Here is a 22,020-nt window from a genome sequence, read left to right on the forward strand (position 1 = left end):
AGAGTTGAGGTGGGGGGATGCCAGGCAGAGGTGAGGAGGGCATACCCAGGGCACGTGGGGCAGCCCCCAGCCTGAACTCCACCTAGGGACAGGACAGAGCCCCCAGGGGCCCCTGGACCCCCGAGCCTGACTCGTCCACAGAAAAGCCCCACCTTTTCCTGTGGACACATTTCAACCTCACCAAACCAGCTAATTATTGACAGTTGGTGAAGAGGAGATCTCACTTTTTCCTCCTGTTAAACTGCTCCTAATTAGTTCCCTGTCACCACGGCTGGCTCGCCCGCCCGCCGCTCGCCGTTGCGGTAATCCCGCTGCACAGTGTCTCATTAACCTTTTGCTCCTCTCCTGCCGCCTGCCAACAAGATGAAGACAAAAACAGATTGTCGAACAATGGCTCCGGCTTGTATGTGCTGCCCGGTTCCCCAGCCCCCCAAGCTCCCGGGGGAACTGCGGGGGGAAGAGAGGGGAATGGGGTGGGGGAGAGCCCAGAGGAATCGAGGGAGAGAGGCACAAAGAGAGACAGAGACAGAGCGGGCAGGGCCACGGGCGGGGCACTTGGCAAAGGTGCTGCCTCTTGCTGTGGGGAGACAAGAGGTTCATTAAACGGGATTGGAAGTGCTCCCAGGTGGGGAACACTGGCTGTCAGAGCGGGAGGGACGTTCATCATCCCCAGGTCAGCCAAGCCCACGGGCCCGGAGACTGGACCTTGGACATCTCCCTTGAGGGACCCTAGGCACCAGCACGTGTGTGTGTGTGTGTGTGTGTGTGTGTGTGTGTGTGTCTGGGGGAGGACAGAGCTGGCCACGTTGGCCTGGAGCCCAGAGCCCCAACCTCCAGAGAGGGTAGGGCCAGAAAGGTCAAAACAAACCAGGCCCCACACGCCACAGGGCGGCCTCTGCGACTGGCACAGCCCTGGGTGAGCTCCAGCACAGCACCCTGCTTTATTTCCATCTTAGCTGCGCTGCACCTGACATTCCTTGGTTATTGGGTTTCTATCTGCCTCCCCAGAACAGAGCTCCCTGAGAGCAGGGGCTATGACACGGGCCTCCGAATTACAAGGAAAGGGGAAAGCACCCCCAATATCTGCGGCAGGGATACAGATGGGCCCATCGCTGCCTGGGCACAGCCTGGCTGAGTTGGCCTTGGCCAAGCCTTAACCTGTAGGCTCCAGGGTCCACCAGGACACAGCCCACACTCCCTGTGACAGGACCGGGGCTCAGAAGGGAGGCCAGACCTTGCTTCCCCATTCTCACACTCAAGCTCCTAAGGAAGCTTCCTACCCAAACTGCTGGCCTATAGGCCCCCATCCCCACCTGACCTCAGCTCTGGGTTGGAGAACAAAGGCAGACTTCAGAAGGTCCCTGTGAATTGGACATGGATTCCCCATGAAGGAGGAGGGCTGGGGGAACACACTGGAAAGTTCCCACTGGCAAATTAGCAAGGAGCCCTCTGGGGTCCAGACCTGTGCCTTCTCACTTGACGGTAAGGTGGGGGTGGACTGGGAGGGCTCTCGAATCCTTCTGTGAATACAGAGCCCCTCCGTTATTACCAACTCGGGGCCTTGGGCACACTGCTTATATGCCTCAGTTTCCAGTTGTAAACATGGAGTAGTACTGGTCCTGCCTTGCAGGACTGTCATGTTCTGGAATCACACTTCACCACCATATCAACCAGGGCCCTCTGCTTACTGGACCCCAGGACCCCCGGGAGGCCAGGCCTTTCTGCCCTGGGCTGTACGACTCCTTCCCCATCACGGCCCTCTCCCCGGGCTCCCAACCCCCCATCTCACAGGACAGCGGCCACCCGATGTGTCCCATCCCTTGACCGTCTCACAGAACACTGGCAAGTGACACTTTCTTTGCTGTTCTCCAGTGGCTTCCCATCCCTGAGCTCATTGCTTGGAACAGAGACAGAATCCTGACCACCACTTTGCCTCCTCAGCTGCTTTGTCCAGCTACAGTCCCGGGCTGCCAAGCCTTGTCAACCCCTGCTAGTCTCCTCCGCAGCAGCTCACTTGCAGGGAGCCCCCTCCTCCTCAAAACGGCCTTGTCCTCAGGGTCCATGAAAACGCTCATCAGGTTTCTCCCCTGGCTGCTCCTGCCCTTTTTAAGACAGCTTTTTTTCCTCCCATGGCAACCTCGACACTTCTAGGGCTTTAGTCTCCCCCATGCATCAAAGGTTCCATGTTCCCCCACCAAAATCTCTCCCCAGAGCCTGAGACTCATATATCTAACTGTCTAGGCAGCACCCCTTGATAAACAGGAGTACTCCCTTGACTTAAGGAATATTAGGAAGATTTAATACAAGGCACTCAGAGACCCCAGCCTGCTGCCTGGCCCAGTAGATGTTTAGTAAATGGTAGCTATAATTATTATCATTTGCAATTTTAATTTTAAAATTAGCACCATTTTAATAGGCAGAAACACTAGTTTGAAAAGAGTAGACAAAACTTTCCCAGCGATTAAAGAGGGGATTGAAGTTGTTTCCTCAACTTCTGGGGTTAGTGGGTTGGAAACCCCACACCAATCACTGCAGGCCAGCCATTCTAGGAACCAGTTCCTAAATTCCATCTCCAGGTCACCTAATTAATTAATTAGTGTGCCAGCGATTACTCCTATTGACAGCCTTGGTGGCTCTTGGCAAGGTTGGGTCAGCCCAAGCAAGTCCAGACTCATTGTGGCAAATCCCATTGGCTTCTGGGATGTGAGACGTGATCCCCACACAGCAGAAGCAGCACCTCGTTAGAGAGAATTAATTGGGAGGAAGAAAGAGGGAACAAGGTCCTCTCAGCCTGATGGCCTTAGTGCCACAGGTCAGAGACAGCCCTCCAAACACCCCATAATGCACAGGCCAGCCTGCATTCTGTAGGGTTGATGCAGGCGAGGAGGAGGCTCTGAAAATCATGGCCCTACCCTCCTTTCCCAGAGAAAGTTCTAGAGATTTATTACAAAATGACTACATTCTTCTCAATCTAGAGAAAGAGGCGTGGGTTGCAACGAGATGGACTTTGGTTAGACACCCAGAACTAACTTTCATGCCTGTTTGTGGCAGGCATGGGGGAAGGAAGGAGCCTGGACGTCGCTCCCTTAGACCACCTCTCGGCAGCCAGAGCTGGAGGCTGGAGTGGCTGGACTGTGGCCATTTCTCTGTTACTTGTCCCAGAGCAGCACCCTCCAAAGACCTACAGCTCTAGACTCCACCACCACAGAGAGGCCCCAGCTCCCTCCTCTCTCACTGCCCCAGGGTAGGTGAAAAGAGAGAGAAAATCCCACGAAACAAGCAGATGCAACACTTCCTGGGAGCTCTGAACTGGAAGCCGGCATCTGCGGTGTTCTCCCACATCAGTTTCTGGCTTATCTGCGACTCTGGGCTGGACCCTCAGCTTCTCTGGGCCTCCATTTCCCCCCACAGAGAGCCAGGAGGGTGCTAAACTGGATGATCTTGAAAATCCTTCCAATGGGACAGGCTCCAGTTCCCTCGTGGGCTCTCTCTGCCCTGGGTCTCTCCCCTGTGCAGAGGGGTAGAGCTGTGGGAGCTACTGGAGGCTTCTGAACACAGGGGTGCTTGCAAGCACCTGGAGCACTCAACTCGTGCCCAGAACTGCACACGCGGCCCAACTGCACAGAGATGCAGTTTGTGACCATGGGGAGTGTGGGCTCAGGCCTTCCACATGGGGATGCTGGGACCACTAAGAAGTGCCCTCCCCGCCATCTTCAGAGCTTCCAGGCAACCTGGAACCCCCAGCTCCATTTAGAGTCCCTAAGCATCGGGATATAGCTGTTCAGCTTTGGGAGTGAGCTATAAGGTTTGGAAGGGTACCCCAGCTTTGTAGCAAGGCTGGGCCCGTGGGCGTGAGGATACTGCTTTCCATCCACCTGCCTTGGGCTGGCCCCCAAGACAGGAGACCCTTCCCATTATAGCTTCCTCCTAAAACTCTGGGACTCAGTGGAGGGAAGTGACGCCAGTCCATACCCTCCTTGGGGCCTGGAGGCTGGGTCACTTCCTCCTATTTTAAGACCCTATGTCTCCAGTCCTCACAGTCTAGGTGTAACACCCAGGACCTTATTTTCACCTTCCTCAACTTCCCTGGGGGAACCTGTACCCCTCGCACTCCCTCTGGCGAGGACTGAGCAGGGTCAGTGCTGCAGCCACAGCCGCCATCTTCCCATGAGTTCAGTGGTCGTTCTTTGCCTCCATAGGTCTGCCTCTGCACCAAACCTTGCTCTTCTCACTCAGCTTGCTAGTGCTTCTTCACCCCAACCCAGCTAAGATTCTGGAGTCCTCTGCTCCTCCTGAACTCATACCAGCCTCCCAAATGGCTCACCCAGCCAGACAAAACTGGAGCTGGCCCCGTATCTCTGGGTAGATGATCCCTGGCCACCCCCACAGCCCTGAACCCTCCCCCAGCCATCCCCTCCGCTGACCCCTGGCCCTGCCCTCCAGGTTCTCTGACTTCCTTGGTCCCCGGTCTCTCCTGCTCTTCCCTCTGAAGGTCTCCAGCCTTCTCCATGGCCCTCTGACTTCCCCTTCCCACTCTCCTCCTTCCTCTGCTCAGTCTTGAGACCCCAGGAGCTATCAGAACAACTTCCTTAACCTCCCACCCCTGAACTCCACCCCAACCACATCTGCCTCCCCCTACTGAAGGGGAGAGGGGTCACCACACCGAATGAATCCTCCGAACTGCTTTCTGTGCCCTGCCTCCCCCACTTCATGGACGTGCTCTTCATCCTCCCCCTCCAATGTCCTCCTTCTCTCCTGAGGTCTTCCCTTTGCATTTGCTCAAGCTCCAGTCTCTCCCATTTGTAAACAGTGAAAATAAAGCCTCTCTTGACCCTACATCTCATTCCAGTGGTGGGACTGCTTCTCTCTTTCCCCTTGGCTTCCTTTCTCTTCTCTCTTTTGCATCCCAAGCCTCTAGACCAAGCGGTCAGCCTGCCACCCCATTTCCTCACCCCCACCCCCCGCTGAGCCCCACTGATCCCTTGGGATGGGGTTTGCCTTCATGTCCAGAGATACCAATGACACTCTTCAACCTCACAGAGCTTGACCTCACAGGAAGGTCTGCTGTCTAAGGACGCCCCCACGTCTCATCCCATTTGGCTCTATCCCTACCTCCCTGGCCACTCGTCCTTGGGCAGCACACTTCTGGAGGCCTCTATTCACCACACACTCCTTGACTGGTCCTACCCACTACCCTGGCTTCCATCACTGTTTAGGCTGGGGGCCCCTGCTTCTGTCCTTCCAGCCCAGGCCTCTTTCCTGGATTCTAGACCCAAAGCCAAATCCCACAGGGCATCTCCGTTCACGTGTTCCGCAGGCTCAAGCCCCATGCACGCATCCAGCTCCACTCGCTGTCCTCCCGCATGTCAGCACCTCCGTGTCTCCATCTTGTTAAGTAGTACCTACATCTGCCTGGTAGCCGGGCGCATATCCTGCCGGTTTCTTGTCTTCCCACCACATGCAGTTCTTCGTCAAATCCGGATAAAGCTGCTTCCTAACTCTATCTTCAAGGACCCACTTTTCTCCATGCTCACTGCCAACAGCCTGGTCCAAGCCACCATCCTCTCACTGGACGCGCGCCACTGCCTCCTGAAGGCTCCTTCTCCTCTGGAGCTGCAACCCAGCCTCACCATGCAAGCACAGGGACCATTCAAAATCAGGACTCTGGCCCTGCTCTGTACAGCTCTTCTGGTAACACTTACCCTCTGTGGTGGCTTCCAGCTTCCCAGTACCACCTGACCCTAGGCCCCCTTACCAGCCCCTCATCTTCCCCCTCTCCACCAGAAATGCAGGCCTCAGTTGCCTACCTTCACACCAGGTGACTTCAGCCTATGTGTCCTCTCACCTCTTACATGCCTGGGCAGCTCTAACCCATCCTTCAGGCCCCATGAAACGCCATGTCTCTCTAGGCGTCGTTTGGGCCCCTACTGTCCCCTCCCACAGCCGAACACCTCCCGTCCTCACACTACTCACCGTTCACTTGTTATTCCTTGTGTCATCGCTGTGTTCACTGCCTGACCTCGGCTCTTTGAGGTTAGAACCTGGGCCTGTCTCATTCATGTTCTAACCCCAGTGCCTAGTTAGCCCCTTGCTAAGGAGTCAGCACTAAGTATTGGTTTATAAATGACCAAACTGCAAACCTTCCCTGTCCTGCCCTTGAGCCCCTCCCTCCACTGACCTCTGACATCTGAGGGAAGAGGCTGATGGCCAGCGGCAGGGCCAGGCCGAAGGCTGCCAGGCACACAAGGCTTTGCACAGGGAGGAGCAGCCGGGGACGCGCCTGCAGGAGAGCTGTCCTGTGGAAGAGAGTAAAGGGGGAGCCATGAGACCAGGAGACAGAGTGAGCTGGCCACTAGCCACCACGCTGGGTCCCACTGGGCCCAAGGGCCAGTGCTAGCCAGTAGTCAAATAGCAATGGAGAAATTCTGTCTTGGGGACCTTCACCCATTGGCACCCATTTCCCCAGGCCCTGCCCTGAAGAACATTGCTGGTTGAACTCTCAACCACAGCTCATAAACGAGCACTTGTGGGGGCCCCACCCCACTGTATGTCCACTGTGGAAAGAAGACCCCGAATGGGGGAGACAATAGAGGAAGCTGCCGATCCCTGCTCCTGTGTAGGGGCTGGGGGGACCCCACGGGGATACAGCAGAGGAAGACGGTCCTTGAAGGCAGCACATAACAAATCACACATTCACGCGTCACGAACACGCATACACACATGTGCATAGCCAGGAGGGGATGATCCTCTTCTGGGTATGGGAAGATTACACGCCGCCTGGTCAACTTTGACCCAAAAGCCACAGAGGAAGACAGGGACTTGCCCAAGGCCAAGGCCAAGTCTGCAGGAGGCAGGCAGGGCTGCTATCTGGACTCCTGACTCCCAGCAAGTGCTGTCACTGAGCTGCTCCGGCTCCTGCCTGTGGACCCTCTGACCACATCATCGCCAGCTAACACCCCTCTCTGCAACGAGTGTCAGGAGGGATTCTTGGACAGGAAAGGGGTATGAAAGCCTCCTCCCTCTGGGGCCAGGTCCCCAGCCCCATGACAGAACAAGCTCTCCAGACAGAGTGGGGACCATAGTGGTTGGCAGGTCCACCTTCACTGTGTTGTCCATCAGAGCATCTCGTTCTGTATAATCCACTGGGTCCTAGTGAACACCACAGGCCATCTACCTGGGGGAGGCCTGGGGTGGGATGCACCAGCAGGATGGATTATTTGCCAAGGGATGTTGGGTGGGTACTAACGCTGCCCTCAGGAAGTGTCAGCCTTCACTGGAGGAAGACCGGTTCTGTGGGAAGAAGACGGAACTGAGACTCTTGCCCTCCTCTCCTGGAGTAGGTAGGGGAGGCCCTCCTGGGGGCTGTGCCTCAGTGTGTGGGCAGGCAAATCCCACACCACCTGTAATTACCTCCAGACACAAATCCCAAGAGTGACTCTGGCTCTAAGGGGACAGCAGAATTGGGAGCAGTGGTTTTCAAACTTGGTACCCAGGCTGGGGTTAAATCGGGCTCACCTCCATGAGATCCTGATTCTGTGGGTACCACACCTGGGAACCCTCCCTGAGTCTGAAACAGGTGATCCCCAGACCACACTCTGGGACACTGTGGCCCAGAATGTGCCTGCTAAGGTACCAATAATGATCCAATTACTTGTAAGTTCTATTCAGTAAAAGACGGGGACACACTAAGTGCTCAGTGAGGGGTGTTAGTGTTGCTATTGTTACTGCCCTTGTTTCCAGCTGGAAGGAGGTAGATCCTGGTGGCTGGGCTGTCCCCCAGCCCTCCCCACTGGCCTAGACCCCACCATCTGACCAGTTGTTGAATTAAGCCTGATTGATCTACTGGGGAGGGGAATTTCCATAGGATTAAGAGCAGTGGGACAGAATGGCCCAAATCAAACTCAAACCCTTCTGGCCTTCCCTCTGCCTCAGTCCAGGGGGCTTCTTAGGTGGCGCTGAGGGAGGAAAGGAATAGGCTGAGCTAACTCCATCTTGAAAAAGAGGGAAACTCCATCTTGCACTTTCAGTGAGCTTTGGACTACGTGCCTGGTAGAGTTAGGGGAAGCACACTGACTGAAACCGCCCACCCTGACCAGGCTCTCTAGTAACCATTCACACGAATTGTTTTACGACAGGAGGTCTTGGTAAGGAATACGGAACTAATAAGCCACCACCAACCGGAAGAGTTCGGGAAAGGTCAAAAAGAGACACCGCGTGTCTGTCCACTTCCCAGAATCCCTCTTGCTAGCATCCATCTTGGCTGAGCGATGCGTGTGCCACCAGGAAGGACTCTGAATCAGAATGATTGGCCACCTGGAAACTAATCCCATCACCAAAAAACCCGAGACTGCCAGCCACTTGGCAGAGCAGTTCTCCTGGGTTCCCTTACCCTACTCCTCTCCACCCGGGTGCCCTTTCCCAATAAAATCTCTTGCTTTGTCAGCACGTGTCTCCTCGGACAATTCTTTTCCGAGTATTAGACAAGAGCCTGCTCTTGGGGCCCTGGAGGGGAGGCCCCCTCTTCCTACAACAGTAGCAATGGGGATAACATACCTATGGCCGAACTGGCCGCCTCTTTTGGCAAAGATTTCCCATTGCCAAAAAGAATGTAATAATCCCCTACGCAGTCAATCACCTTTGTAATCTTTATGGCACCAATTGGTGTAGGCCACAATGTATAACCAGCTGACCCTTCTGATTATGAATCATGGCTGTAACCTGATTGTGTCTCCCTTTAACACTTTCCAAGGTTGATTTAAGGAATTTGGGGATGTGGGCTTGAGCAGCACATTTAAGGTATATGAGGTTTTCACAAAAGTCGGTCAGGCTAAAAGGAGACTCTGCCTTGGGCCTGCTGGTGTAATAAACTGCACTCCACTATCTGCATTGTCCTTCTGAGTGAGTGTGTTTCCTGGAACGTGTGGCTACAACAGCGCCAGTGATAAAGAGCCTGCTTGCCATTTCAGGAGACATAAAAAGACTTGGGTTCAATACCTGGATTGGGAAGATCCCCTGGAGGAGGGCGTGGCAACCCACTCCACTATTCTTGCCTGGAGAATCCCATGGACAGACGAACCTGGTGGGCTACAGTCCATAGAGTTGCAAAGAATCAGACATGACTGAAGAGATTTAACATGCACAACTTCTCCAGCAGGACCAGGAGAGGCAGTGACTGGGACCTCAGGCCCTGAGGGTGGCCAGAGCAAGGGGACAGACAGGAGGGTGTGTTTTCCCTGGAGGCACTGTCCCTCCCCCAAGGTCATGGAGGGAGGTTTCCTCCCTGACAGGTGAGGGGCAGGCCATGGGTTCATTCCAGTGGGGACACTGGACAGACCAGCCCCCTCCACGTGGGGCTGTGACCTCCGCTCCTCTTTCAAGGTGGCTGGCTGAGGTCTTCACTGTACAGGCCTGGCTCCCCACCCGGGAAGGAGGCAGGCTCAGACAGCAGCCAACAGTGGGCTCTGAAGCCCCAGCCCGGGAGGGAGAGTGAACACAGCAGGACAGGGGGAGGGGTGGAGGAGAGGGAAATGGCAGGGAGGAATTGGAAAGGCAGCTGGGGGAGTTAGAATATGCAGATGGAGAGATGTGCGAATGCCTGGGAGAGAGGAAAGACCCGGATCCCAGGGACTGAGGGAGGCTGGGGAGCGGCCTCAGGAACTACCGTGGAGGGTGTGGTCTGAACCGCAACCAGCTGAGACCCGTCCTGGGAGGGCAGTGAACCCAAGGCCCCAATCGAGGGCAGGGACGCAGGGCTGGAGGAGAGAGCCCCACACCTGCCTCTGAGTTGGGGGGATCACGTGGGGGTATGGGGCTGCTCTCCCAGCCCAGAGTCCAAAACCAATTTCCTCCCCAGGACGGTGGAGCTGGAGTGTGAGCCCCGACCTGAGAGGAGGGGTAGTGGAGGGTGAGGGGAGGGTGTGCAGCTCCTCAGAGGGGTGCCCTGCTCTGGTGCTAAAGGCTTCTTGGCTTCTGACTTGAGACTCCTTTCCTTTCAGTCTCAGAGACGGGACATCTGAACATGCCCCCCACCTGTGCTATCCTAGCTGGAAACCCAGGGACCTCGTCTCTGAGAGCTCCCCCGGAGAGGAGATACTGAGGCCCGCCACACAACAGCTTGTCTCCCCATTGTTGTGCATTCCCTCAGCACTTGGAGCAGTTTTACTTTGCGCTCCATTAATTTGCAAGTAGGCTGCTTTGTAAGTGTTCTTTTGTCTTTTTTCCCTGGCGGTCCTGACTCCCTCACCCAACCAGGGCTCCCAGGGTCGAGAGTCGAGAGTCAGGCTGCCTCCCCCAACAGCCTCCTCAGCAGAGGCCCCGTCATTAGCACCCTGCATGGGAAGGCTGTGGGGTGCTCGACAGGGGGGGCCTGCTGGGTGGTGCAAAATGCCGACCTGTAGCAGACCAGATAGTCAGGGGGGCGGTGCAATGGTTCTCCAGGTGGGAAACTGACGAGCCAGACCCGGAAGCGGAAGTGGTGACGTGGAACCCCGCCTCCAGGAGTCTCTGTTGGTGCCTGCGCAGCCCGGCCCCCACCTCTGTCTGGCAGTTCCCCCTGTATGTGAGGTTAGTTATGTCTCTGAGGGTGCAAACTGAGTCTTGCCCACCTTATATTCCTGGGGCAATCCAGACTGGACTCTTTCTCTTCCCTCAGAGACCCTCCCACGAGCTTTGAGAAAGGACCAACCAAATACAAGGCTGCCTACTAACCCACTAACCTACCTGCCTTCGGGGCTTTTTCAGGACTCAGAGCTGAGTCAGACTCGGGGTGCCCGTAGTCCAGGCTGATTCCAGGCCAGGATGTTCAGAACTGGAACAATCTCACCCCATCTCCCGTGAAGCCTCCAACTCATGGGACACTAACCACCACTCCACTTACTGCAAACCCAGTTCAGATGTCACCAACATCCATCACATACATTTTCCCTCTGCAAATTTCAGGTTCAAGATTCAGTCGCCTTGAAGACAGAAGCCCCCCTACTTCCTCTTTGCCAGGTGGGGTCCTTGTGTGCACTTGTAGTCACTGGTATTTGGGGACAGCTTCAGGTCACCAGAGAGTTATGTCTACAGGGTCAGGGGCACCAAAGCAATCACTTCCAGGACTTATTTTCGCAACTTCTAGAGGAGATTAATTTTCTTAAATCTCAGTGTTCAATATGCCATCCCCACTCAGGTACTCACTCCCACCCTGCACCTCCCCTCTTCCAGGGGAGAAAGGGATCAGCCCCATAGCTGGACACAGGGCTCCTTTTCTTCTCCTAGGCTGGGCTCTCCAAGGTCCACACAACAGGCCCAATCTTGCCCCCAAAGCCTTCCTTTCTACCAAATCCTATCTTGATCTCAGAGTTGGCTGCAGCCCCTTTCCTCTGGACCAGACCCCCCTCAAGATCACCTTGACCCTGTTCACACACTGCTGGGTCCCACCCGCAGCTGACCTGTGTGTGGGTCTCCCCCTGTATCAAAACACAAGCTTTCTGAGACCAGGTCCCCAAATTTGCTCCTCCCTTGTCTCTATATGGGGTGGATTCCAAAGACGTGATTATGTGCTGGATCCAAAAACCCAAAACGCAGCCAGTGTGGTAGGAAGAGCCCAGCTTTGCAGTCATCTTCCTGGGTCATGCTTGGCTCTGCCATTTCCTAGTGAGTGACTGTAAGCAGATGATACACAACCTCTTTTTGCCTTCCTTTACTCATCTGTAAAATAGGGATACCATACTGACCTCATTGCACTGTTGTGAAGGTTAAATGAGATCATTCATTCATTCAACAAACACTGAACATCACTATTTGCCAGGAACTATGCTAGATACTGTGCCAGGCAGAAAACAAAAGGAATTTACCCACCTCCATGGTGACTCAGATGGTAAAGAATCCTCCTGCAATGCAGGAGTCTTGGGTTCGATCCCTGGGTTGGGAAGATTCCCTGGAGAAGGGAATAGCTACCCACTCCAGTATTCTGGCCCGGAGAAATCCATGGACAGTGTAGTCCATGGGGTCACAAAGAGTTGGACATGACTGAGTAACTTTAAAAACAAAAGTGTAGATGACATTCTAGTGAAGCAGACAGATAATATACAGCTAGAAAAAGAATCTCAGATATTGGTAAGTGCTGTGAGTAAAAATAAGTCAGTGTAGCCAGGGAAGGAGTCCTGGTGGCTGTCATTTCAATGGGGTGGTCAGGGAGGGCATCTTTGAGGAGATGGCATTTAGGTAGGGACCTGGCTGAGAGAGGACTGGGATGTAACAAGTGTTTAATAAGGGTTCGATGCTAATTGTCATTTGGTTTGTGAGAATAAGAAAGTCCTCAAACTGGGGAGAAGCCCCTAACCTATGCCTTCCATGGAGTGCCACCAACCCCATCCTTGTCCTACACAGCCCCAAGCCCATCTATAGCCTTGAGGTGCCCCCTTCCAGGCTGGGCCCCCAGAGGGAGGGAGCGATCACCTCTTCACTTCTACCTGTACCAGACCTCCAGGCCTTTGCTTATCTTCCTCCCTGCACCTAGAACCATTCCCTGCTTCTTGCCATCCTCCTAGACTTGCCCTCATCTTCAGGGATCTGCCTGCTTCTTCCCTCCTCCCCTCAGCCTCTCCTCCCAGCAGCATCCCCATCTTCATCATTCAGTTTTACCCTCATTAATTAATAGAATCACTACATCACTGTTCTTATTATTGTATCTCCTCTGTGCTGTGTTGTGCTTAGTCGCTCAGTAGAGTCTGACTCTGTGACCCCATGGGCTGTGGCCTGCCAGGTTTCTCTGGTACATGGGGATTCTCCAGGCCAGAACACTGGAGTGGGTTGCCTTTCCCTTCTCCAGGGGATCTTCCCAACCCAGGGATCGAACCCAGGTCTCCCTCCTTGCAGGTGGATTCTTTACTGTCTGAGCCACCAGGGAAGCCCAAGAATACTGGAGTGGGTAGCCTATCCCTTCTCCAGGGATCTTCCCGACCCAGGAATCAAACTGGGGTCTCCTGCATTGCAGGCGGATTCTTTACCAGCTGAGCTACCAGGGAAGCCCTTACAATGGGATATCACTTGTCAATTAAAAGGAACCAACTACCATAACAATTATATTAAGCAAAATATATCTTTTGCTTATAAAAAGCAGATATGTCTTTTAGAGACACAATCATGACTCCTGACTCTTTCTTTAGAGTCAGGACAAATATGTTCTCAGAACATCCCTCTGAGGGTGGCATGAAGGTTAATACTATTATTTTATAAATGGAGAAACTGAGGCATAGTGAGGTGGAGACTTGCCTCACTGCAGATACTTGAAAGGGGTATGCTGGGTCCAAGTGTAGTCTTCCCTCCACAGTCCTCAAACGCTCTCTCTATCACTGGTCCTATGCTGTGCACTAATAGAGTGCACACACACACACACACACACACACACACACACACCCTAAGAAGCGCCAGCCCTGCCTTGTGCATCAGGACCTCCCTCCCAGCTCCTAGCACAGGGTCCTGAGCAGGGAGAGTCCATTAATTCTCACAAGATGATTCCAGCAGTCCTTTCAAGGAGAGTCAGAACAAACTAGGGCCCTTGCCCTGGGCCAGCAGGGCCCCCTCCCCTCCACCTCCACGATGGCCGCCGTCCTGGCCCCACTCACTTCTCCAGCATGGACATGACGATCGGGGGTAGCACCAGGATGGGCATGGGGAGGACCACTCGTGTCAGCGCTGTCTCCAGCAGGGCCTGAGGGGCAAGCAGAGGCTTGGTGAGCAGGGGCTTCTGGGGGTGGGACAGCTGCCTGGCAGCAAAGCCCGCCCTGGAGCCCCTAGGTGTGTGAACTGCTGCTAAGCACATCTGGCTGAACGGAATAATTCATGGAATTGCTCGCTAAGCTGTATTCCCCACAACAGAAAAAAGCTCTCCCTGTCTTCCCATCACAGATTCCCATCACCTGCCACGTGTGGGGGAGGGGTGGCAATACAGAGGCAGTCCCAGGAAGAGGCCTGCGCCCAGGGAGGTGCCCGAGTTGGGGGTGGGGGGTGGTGCTGCGGCTGAGAGGAAGCACATGGAGGACTCGAGATGCTCAGAAACAAAGCAGGCGCTGGAAGGACCAGAACAAACTGCTGGGACCTGCTGAGCTGCCTGAGGTTCCTTGTGCCCAGTGAGAACAGAGGTTCCGGGACTGACTTTCTTTTTTGGGCCCTTAAAGCATCTCCTGGCTCTGGAGGAGAGTCTTTCTTAGCGACAAGAGGTCAACTTTGTAGTGGGAAAGGCTTCTGCTGAGTGTCTGTGGTCCCCATAAGGGGTCTGCCTGGGGCCTGGCTCGGGGGGTTCCCTCAGGATCCCCGGGCAGTGGCGGCTGTCGAGGTATAGCTCAGTGGCATCTCTGCATCCTGATGGTCGCTGTGATGCAGGCTCCTGGCTCTCAGAGAAGGCTCAAGGAATGCTTGTAACACGTGGGTCCCTGGAGTCTTTCTCCAGAATGGCAAGGGGCCGGCAGCCTCAAGACAAGGGAAGCCCAGGGCTGCAGAAGAGTTGGGGGTCCCTGCTGTTTGGACCACGTGAAGGAGCTGTCACTACTGGCCACCCTCTCAGGAAGTCAGGAAAGAGAATAGGGCTGGATAGGAGGTTAGGGTCAGGTGGGAAGTTGAGGCTAACTCCCCTCTGATGAGGGGCCGGGGGCTGAATATTTCTCCCAGGAACCTGGGTTCTTCATCATCAGCTGCAGGAAGGCCTGGGAGAGGGTCCCTTCAGTCTCCTGAACAGGTGTAAGGATGTGTGTGTGTGGGGGGGCAGGCACCCAGAGCCTGTGCAGAAAGCAGAGGATGTGGTGTGGACGCCAGCACCCTCGAGCTCCTTGCCCCTCACAAGCCGTGCACGGACACTTACTTTCCCAGTGGGGTCAGAGGCTTATGGAGATGGCCTCGCTGACAGCGCAGTGGCGGCCCCATGTGCAAGCTGATGAGGGAGAGGGGCTGGAGCAGAGGGGACCCAGCACTCGGAGGCTAGAGCAGGACATGACACTAGGTGCCATTAGGATGAAGGCCGGAAAGCACAGGGAGATATATACACAGACTGGAATTTTTTAAAAAATTGCTAGAGTGAGTGAGGCTGGTGAAAAGTGAAAGAAGTGAAAGAGGGCCTCCTGAAACAAAATACTCTTCCCCAAACCATCTCCATGGCTTCCTGCAAGCCTGAAATCCCTTCACCTTGGCCACACTCACTCCCTGGTGACGTATCACCTGCAGAAGTGCCTGTTAGCACAGAACCACAAATCATCCACTTCCACCTGTCCTCTTCTCACCCAGGGGGATATGAAGGCCCCAGGAGCAGGGCTCTAGGTCCTGGGGAAGGGAAAGAAAGCTCCAGGGCGCGGGCGGGGCGGGGCGCGGGGGGCCTCCTCTGCCCTCACCAATTAACAGGTCAGAGAAAGCAGGTCCTAAGGGGCTGGGATAAGAGATGGGGATGCTTCCCAGGGGTGAAGAGGTTGCTGCAGAGAAGCAAGGGTGTCCAAGAGGCAGGGCTGGCGAGGGCCAGACCTGAGGCCTGTGGTTCACATGGATGGGAGTGGGGGGCAGGGGCGGGGAGGCGTGCTCAAGAGGAAAGGCAAGGGCACGGTGGACAGAAACCCCTGGGGAATGATCATGTCAAGGGAAAACTAACCAGAGCCTCCCCACCAGCCCCCTGAGCCCCCAGATGACCCACATGTCTGGCGGCGATCTTGGAGGAGCCCACGAGGTTGCCATCACTGTCCAAAACGTCAATTCCCTCCTCCAGCTCCCCGTATCGCATCAGAACCACGTTGCAGATATTGGCGCTGGCTGGAGAGAGAGAAGGGAGCAGGAGTGAGGGGGGGAGGATGGCATTCTACCTTGTGGAGAAGACCACTGGGTTCCACCCACACCAAGCAACGAAGCTTCTGAATAAATGCCGGGTCTTCCCTGGTAGCTCAGCGGGTAAAGAATCCACCTGCAATGCAGGAGACCCCGGTTCCATTCCTGGGTTGGGAGGATCCCCTGGAGAAGATCCTCTCTGGGTACCCACTCCAGTATTCATGGGCTTCCCTGATAGCTCAGATGGTAAAGAATCCGCCTGCAAGGAAGGAAACCTGGGTTCGATCCCTGGGTTGAGAAGATCCCCTGGAGGAGGGCATGACAGCCCACTCCAGTATTCTTGCCTGGGAGAATTCCCATGGACAAAGGAGCCTGGTGGGCGACAGTCCATGGGGTCACAAAGAGTCGGACACGACTGAGTGACTAAGCACGGCACTGTTCCCATAGTGGGTGGAGGCATGGCTCTGCTGCCTATCAGCCTGGTGAAGGATGTGGGGCTCTTGGGAACCTGGAAAGCAAAGGTGGAAAATAAATAACCAGTGTGAGGGGGGAGGGGAAACTGTTCAGGGCTCAGAGAGCAGCCAGTTGTCCAGGACACTGCTTTCCTCTCCTCAGGGGCAGGCCCCACCGGCAGGCAAAGTGGATGCCCATCCAGGAGGGCTCTGTGGCTTGAAGGCCAATCCCCACTGGTGCCGGACGCTCCACTGTCAGCTCCTCAGTCCCTTGGCTGCCTTTCTGGGCATCCTCTTAAAATGCCAGCTGCCCCCCACACACTTAGCCCTTTGCTCCTCAGAGTGAATCAAGCTCGCAGAGACTTGCTTCCCTGACAGCAGGTGCCAGAGCAGGCAGGAACCTCAGTGCTCACCCAGCACCTCCCCCTCATCATATGGATGGAAGATTGAGGCTCAGAGAGGGGGGTGACTTATCTGAGGCCACACAGCAAAGTGGGACAGAGCTGAAAGGCTACAGTGCCCCATCCTCTGGGTACCCAGGAGATGGACGAGTTTGGGGTGAATGGCATGCCTTCTACATGCTTGATTCAGATGGTTGGGTTTCCATGCCTCCACATCTCAGCTGAGATCATGGGGACCCAGGCTGAGGGGACGGCTCTTAGCTCCTTACTTCAGCAGAGTGTGCCGACTTTGGGGGGCCACCCATCAGCTGGCTTCTCTCCCCTGGGATTCACATGGCTAGGTCTGGGCCCAGGGCCGGGTGTGGGTGCTGACCTCGCCTGAACCCTGGTTCTGCTCCAGGATGGAAGTGGGGGGACTTGGGGATGGTGGGAGGGTGGGCAGTTGGGGGGGTGACAAATGTGGAGCCCGCCTGCTTCACTCCTCCCCCCAAAGCGCCTTGCTGTGTTTAAAGTTTTAATTTTTGCTAATTAATGTCAATTAATTTTGTATAATGAGTGTTTAATTTTGGGGAGTGTGTGAGCCTGGGAGCGACTGCAGTTCTGGGCTGTGAACGCTGATTAGCATCAACACCTGCTGCTTCCTCACTCCCTCCAGTGAGGGGGGGGGCGCCAGGGTTTGGGGAACTGGAGGGCGGCAGGGCCTAGTGGGCAGGTGGAGTAGGAGGACCGCAGATGCTCCTGGTGCCCAAGCCAATGCTAGGGAGCAGAGCGGGCCAGGGCGCTTGCAGTTGGGGGACCCGGCCCTGCAGGTGAGGGGCCGCTCGAAGCCCTGAGGGTCTCTGAGCCTCCGTCTCCTGTTTCAGTAAAGCAGGGAGGTGGAATAAACAGAGGGGAAGACCGAGGTACTCTGCAGCCTTTGGAGAAGAAAAGCAGGAGACCCAATACAGTTTTGAAACGTATTTACAGCACATATGCCGTCTCCGAGTAGCTCTCGTGTTTCCACACGACACACAGTCACAGTGGGAGCCATGGGCAGACCTTGTCGGCTTCAGTCCCTGCTGTCTCCACAGCAGCCACACTCCCCTGTCTCAAACAGGGGCTCTCAACCGGGGCTGATTTTGTGAGGCATTTGGCAAAGTTGGAGACATTTTTGATGATCACGATCTGGGGGGGGGCGGGCAGGGGTTGTTACTGGCATCTCTGGGTAGACCAGAGACTAAACATCCTTCAATGCACAGGACAGCTCCCGCAGCAAAGAATTATCCAGCCCAACACGTCAGTAGAGTTGATGCTGAAAAGCCCTTGTCTTAAACACACCCAGAGACTGAGAGTCAGGCAGGTGAATCTGAGGTAAGGGAGGAGAGAATGGGAGCCTGGGTTTCAGGCCAGTTGGCCTTGGGTTCCAAGCCTGGCTCTGCATCTCCTGCTCCTCACCCTTAGAGGTGAGCTCCTGATAGCCCCAGGGTCCCTCTAGGGCTTAGGGTCCAGAAGGGCCCCTGGAGAGGCCTGGGGTAGGGGCACCTGGCCTGTGTTAGTGATTTGCCCTCTAGTGGTGGCAGCGATGTACTGCAACCTATCACACCCTTGGGACAGCCAGGCCCTTAAGTACTAGGAGACCCAAGAAAACCTTTGGAGATGATATTGGGGTTTTCTGCCCTGAAAGGCATTAATCTCTGCCCTCTGAGAATACATTCTACCACCACCACCACCACCATTCCAGGAAAGGCAAGGCCACAGGAATGTGGTTCAGGGGAGGAGCAGCTGCCTAAACTCACTCTATGAACTCTGCTCCCTGCCGGCCTCCCAAGTGTGAAAATGGGGATGCGTTTAGTGTGTCCGTGAATTTCTGGGTGCTGGCTGAGCTTACAGGCTTGTCCAGGTAGGGGGAAGCCAGGGACAGCTGAGACGTGTCAAGTCCGTCTATGTGCGTGTGTGTGTGTGACGTGCACGCGCGAGACAGACAGACAAGAGAGAGCATGGTTTGGGAGGTGATGGAGTTGCTCCAGGCTGCGGTGGCATCTCTGCTTTCTGAAATTTCTGAATATGTGATGTGGCCTCAGAAGGATAGAGGAGGTCGTTGGTTCAAACACAAAGCCACTTGAGATGAAAGATAAAGCATGAAAGGAAGTGAAAACCCAGCCTCCTCCCTGTCTGGACCCTTTTGAGAACGACAATGTGCCCCTCTCATCTCAGCTGCGAGATGGAAAAGAGAGAAATCCCTGGAAGCCACTACAGAATGATGGCAACCCCAGGCTCCTCCTGGTGAACACCAACTTTCTTACTGTCAACTCAGACAGCACGTGCCCTGTAATCCCTTCTGTTGACTCTGTACAGTGGTTAGCCATTTACTGAGCACTTGCTGTATGCACCGGTTACTAGCCATCCCTACCTCTGAGCAACGAGAATGCCAGCCTGTTTCAGTGATTCCATTGTCTCTTCCAGAGCTTTAAGTTCTACTGTATTCCTTTCAAACCCTCCCAGATCGCTCTTATCCCGCTCCTGAAAAGTTCAGCTCTAGCAGCATTGTCACTGAGACTAAACAAATGAAAAGAGAGAGAGACCAACCGTGGGCTGCGGGTCTTCTTTCTATCGTACCAGCCAGATCCATTATTGATAGTATCAGCAGGTTAATTAAGCAGTCTGTTAGTGATAATGTTAAGAAAGCTGACACATTTTCAACTCAGATTGACACCATTCAAGACTCAGGCATAACTGATGTTGGAGCAGCGATGCTGGGAGATGTCAGTGGATGAGAGAGAAAGAGAGAGAGAGAAAGCGAGAGAGACTGCTTCATGCTGATGGCGAGCTCAGTGTCAAGGCCTGAGGAAAATATGCTCTTGACTACCGCAGATGTTCTCACATCAGGCACACCACGATGCAAAATCATGCAGATTGTGAACAGCTAATGAAGTGCCCGTGTGAAAAGGACAGCGTGGGGAGGAAGAAAGAGCAGCAGACAGAAAGACAAATGTGCAAGAAGGTTCTCAAAAAGAAGACTACAGGGGAGCTTGCCCCTTGAACTAGCACCAGAACAGAGGCATAGATCAATGGAGTTAATAGTCCCGAAACACTCCCAGCTGTAGGGGAAAGGAATTTCTGTAAATGCGGTTGTTATCAACTCACAGGGCAAGGGCCATTCAAAATATGGGGTGGGCTATTTATCTGGGAAAATCAAACACCATAACTGCTCTGTTCTAAGAAGCATTTTCTCATATTTTAACAGTGCAAAAATCACAATGTGCCTTACAATGCGTGTGGCAGGGGAGACCTTACTTGCTCTTCATCACAACTGCCTGTGCATGGGCGACCTTAGCCACGTGTAGAGGCATCTGTTCATCCAAGTGTCACCTCAGCTGCCCACAGCAATCCACACAGAATTTGAACTTAAACTTAGATTCCTAATTGTTGCCTAAAACATCTTTTTAAAACTTACACTATAATAGAGCATGGACATGAAAAGTTATTGTACATGCAGAAGATCGTCTGCCAGATACCAGGCAATGCAATTAAAGGCAGCAGAAATTGCCAAACCATAGATAGCTACCCTAAAGAAATGCTTGCCCATATGCACAAAGAGACATTTACAAGGATGTTAATTATAGCACTGTTTGTAACAGCAAATAATTAGAAACAGCCTAAATGTCCACCATTAGGGAACTCACACGGGGAGATCGCCAGAACAAACTTATGTGAGCAGACTTACTGAGCATGTACAGGGTGATTTACTGAACGTAAACCACATAACTGGTACACACACGTGTCTGCATAAATCCCTGGATAATGTTCTGGAAGGGTCACACCTCACCAAGTGATCCTCTTGGAAATTAGGGATTATTGAAGGACTTCTACTTTTTTACCCTAAATTTACCTAGACTTTGCATTTTTGCAAAGAGAATGTAACCAGGCTTTTCTTTTCTAAAAGTTGAAAAGGAAATGCCAAACTTCTTAAAGTAGATCAGAAAAATTTCAAACCCCAGCAGGAGTTGGTGTGACCTATGCATGGGTCCTGTACTTAGGCATCTGTTTCAAAAACTTCCTAAAGAAGCTGATTAACTTTAAAAATATTTTTTTCCCTCAAGTAAAGAATAAAATGAAACCACAAGTATAATAAAGTAGGAGTTGAAAAAAAAAACTCAATAATCTTTTATGTGCTTTGAAATTATCCTGTTAATTTAACAGGGACTAAAAAGGGTCAAGAGTAGAGGCAGAGCTTAGAAAAAGCAGTGCTGGTCATGATGCTGCATGTAACGATCAGTGCCCAAAACAGTATTGTACAATGTGGAAAAGGCTGAGATTCAGACTCTGTGATATTGAAAAAGTGATTTGGATTGAATGTGCATTATATGCTTATTTATTCCTTCAAATGAAATATAGTCCTCTCCTCTTCGGAAAGATTGTTACATTAATGCCTCACAGCTAAGGTATCTTAGAATTAAGAAACAATGGCATTTGATACCTATTTATGAACCATATTACAAGAAATGGGAAGCTTTAAAATATATTATATATGACAAAGGACTACTGATATGAAAGGTCTAATGGAGGGTCATGGTGACTGACTCCCCATAATTAAGTATAAAATCCTTCCCTTGATCTAGGATGGGATGTGTGACCAACTTAGACAATGAGGGGTGTCTGCAGGACTTCTGGGAAAGTCCTCCTCCCACTAAAAAAGAGGTGGTGGTCAGCAGAACCTTCTGTCCTCTGGACAGTGGTGGGTTTGGATATGAAGTTTGGAATTGCGGTTGCCATCTCACAACCATGAAGGGAGTAAGCCTGAAGATGAAGCCCCTGGCAGAGCAAAGGAAAGACTGGCCTTGATGCCTGAAGGGAGACTTGAGCTCTGTAAAGTAATCATTATTATTTAAGCCGGTTTGAGTTTGAGGGTTTCTGTTACTTTCAGCCAAAAATGATCACAAAATACATAAAGAGCTTTAACAATTATTAAGAAAAAGATATAGTGATTAACAGACTCAAAGAATGAACTTTAGGTTACCAGGGTCGGGGAAGGGTTGGGGGAGAACAGATTTGGAGTTTGGAATTGACATACACAAACTACTAATAATTAAATCAGATGACCAACACGGACCTACTGTATGGCACAGGGAACTCTGCTCAATATTCTGTAATAACCAAATAAATGGGAAAAGAATTAGAAAAAGAACAGATATATGTATATATATAACAGAATCACTATGGTGTGTATCTGAAACTAACACAACATTGTCAATCAACCATATTCCAATATAAGATAAAAATTAAAGAGAAAAATACAATGATCAAACTCACTGAAAAATATTTAAGTAAAAATTCATAAAAGAAATACTTTTAAATATTTTAAAATTCAATGAATGTGGACTTACAATAGTCAAAGACTGATT

General features: G+C 53.0%; 1 protein-coding gene across 2 annotated transcripts in view; it reads right to left on the bottom strand.

Moving 5' to 3' along the window:
• SFXN5 (sideroflexin 5) overlaps positions 1-22,020 on the bottom strand; it is a 130,357-nt gene that overhangs the window by 12,612 nt on the left and 95,725 nt on the right. The window contains exons 11-13 of one of the 2 annotated variants that reach the window (XM_005901331.3): positions 15,659-15,774; positions 13,611-13,696; positions 6,179-6,296 (exon numbers count right to left, since the gene is read on the bottom strand). In XM_005901331.3, coding sequence (XP_005901393.1) covers positions 6,179-6,296; positions 13,611-13,696; positions 15,659-15,774 — 320 coding nt within the window. The remainder of the gene's footprint in view (positions 1-6,178; positions 6,297-13,610; positions 13,697-15,658; positions 15,775-22,020) is intronic. The other variant, XM_070379804.1, reaches the window with a different exon arrangement.

This window comes from Bos mutus, chromosome 11, assembly GCF_027580195.1.
Source record: "Bos mutus isolate GX-2022 chromosome 11, NWIPB_WYAK_1.1, whole genome shotgun sequence".
In the NCBI taxonomy this organism is placed as follows: domain Eukaryota; kingdom Metazoa; phylum Chordata; class Mammalia; order Artiodactyla; family Bovidae; genus Bos; species Bos mutus.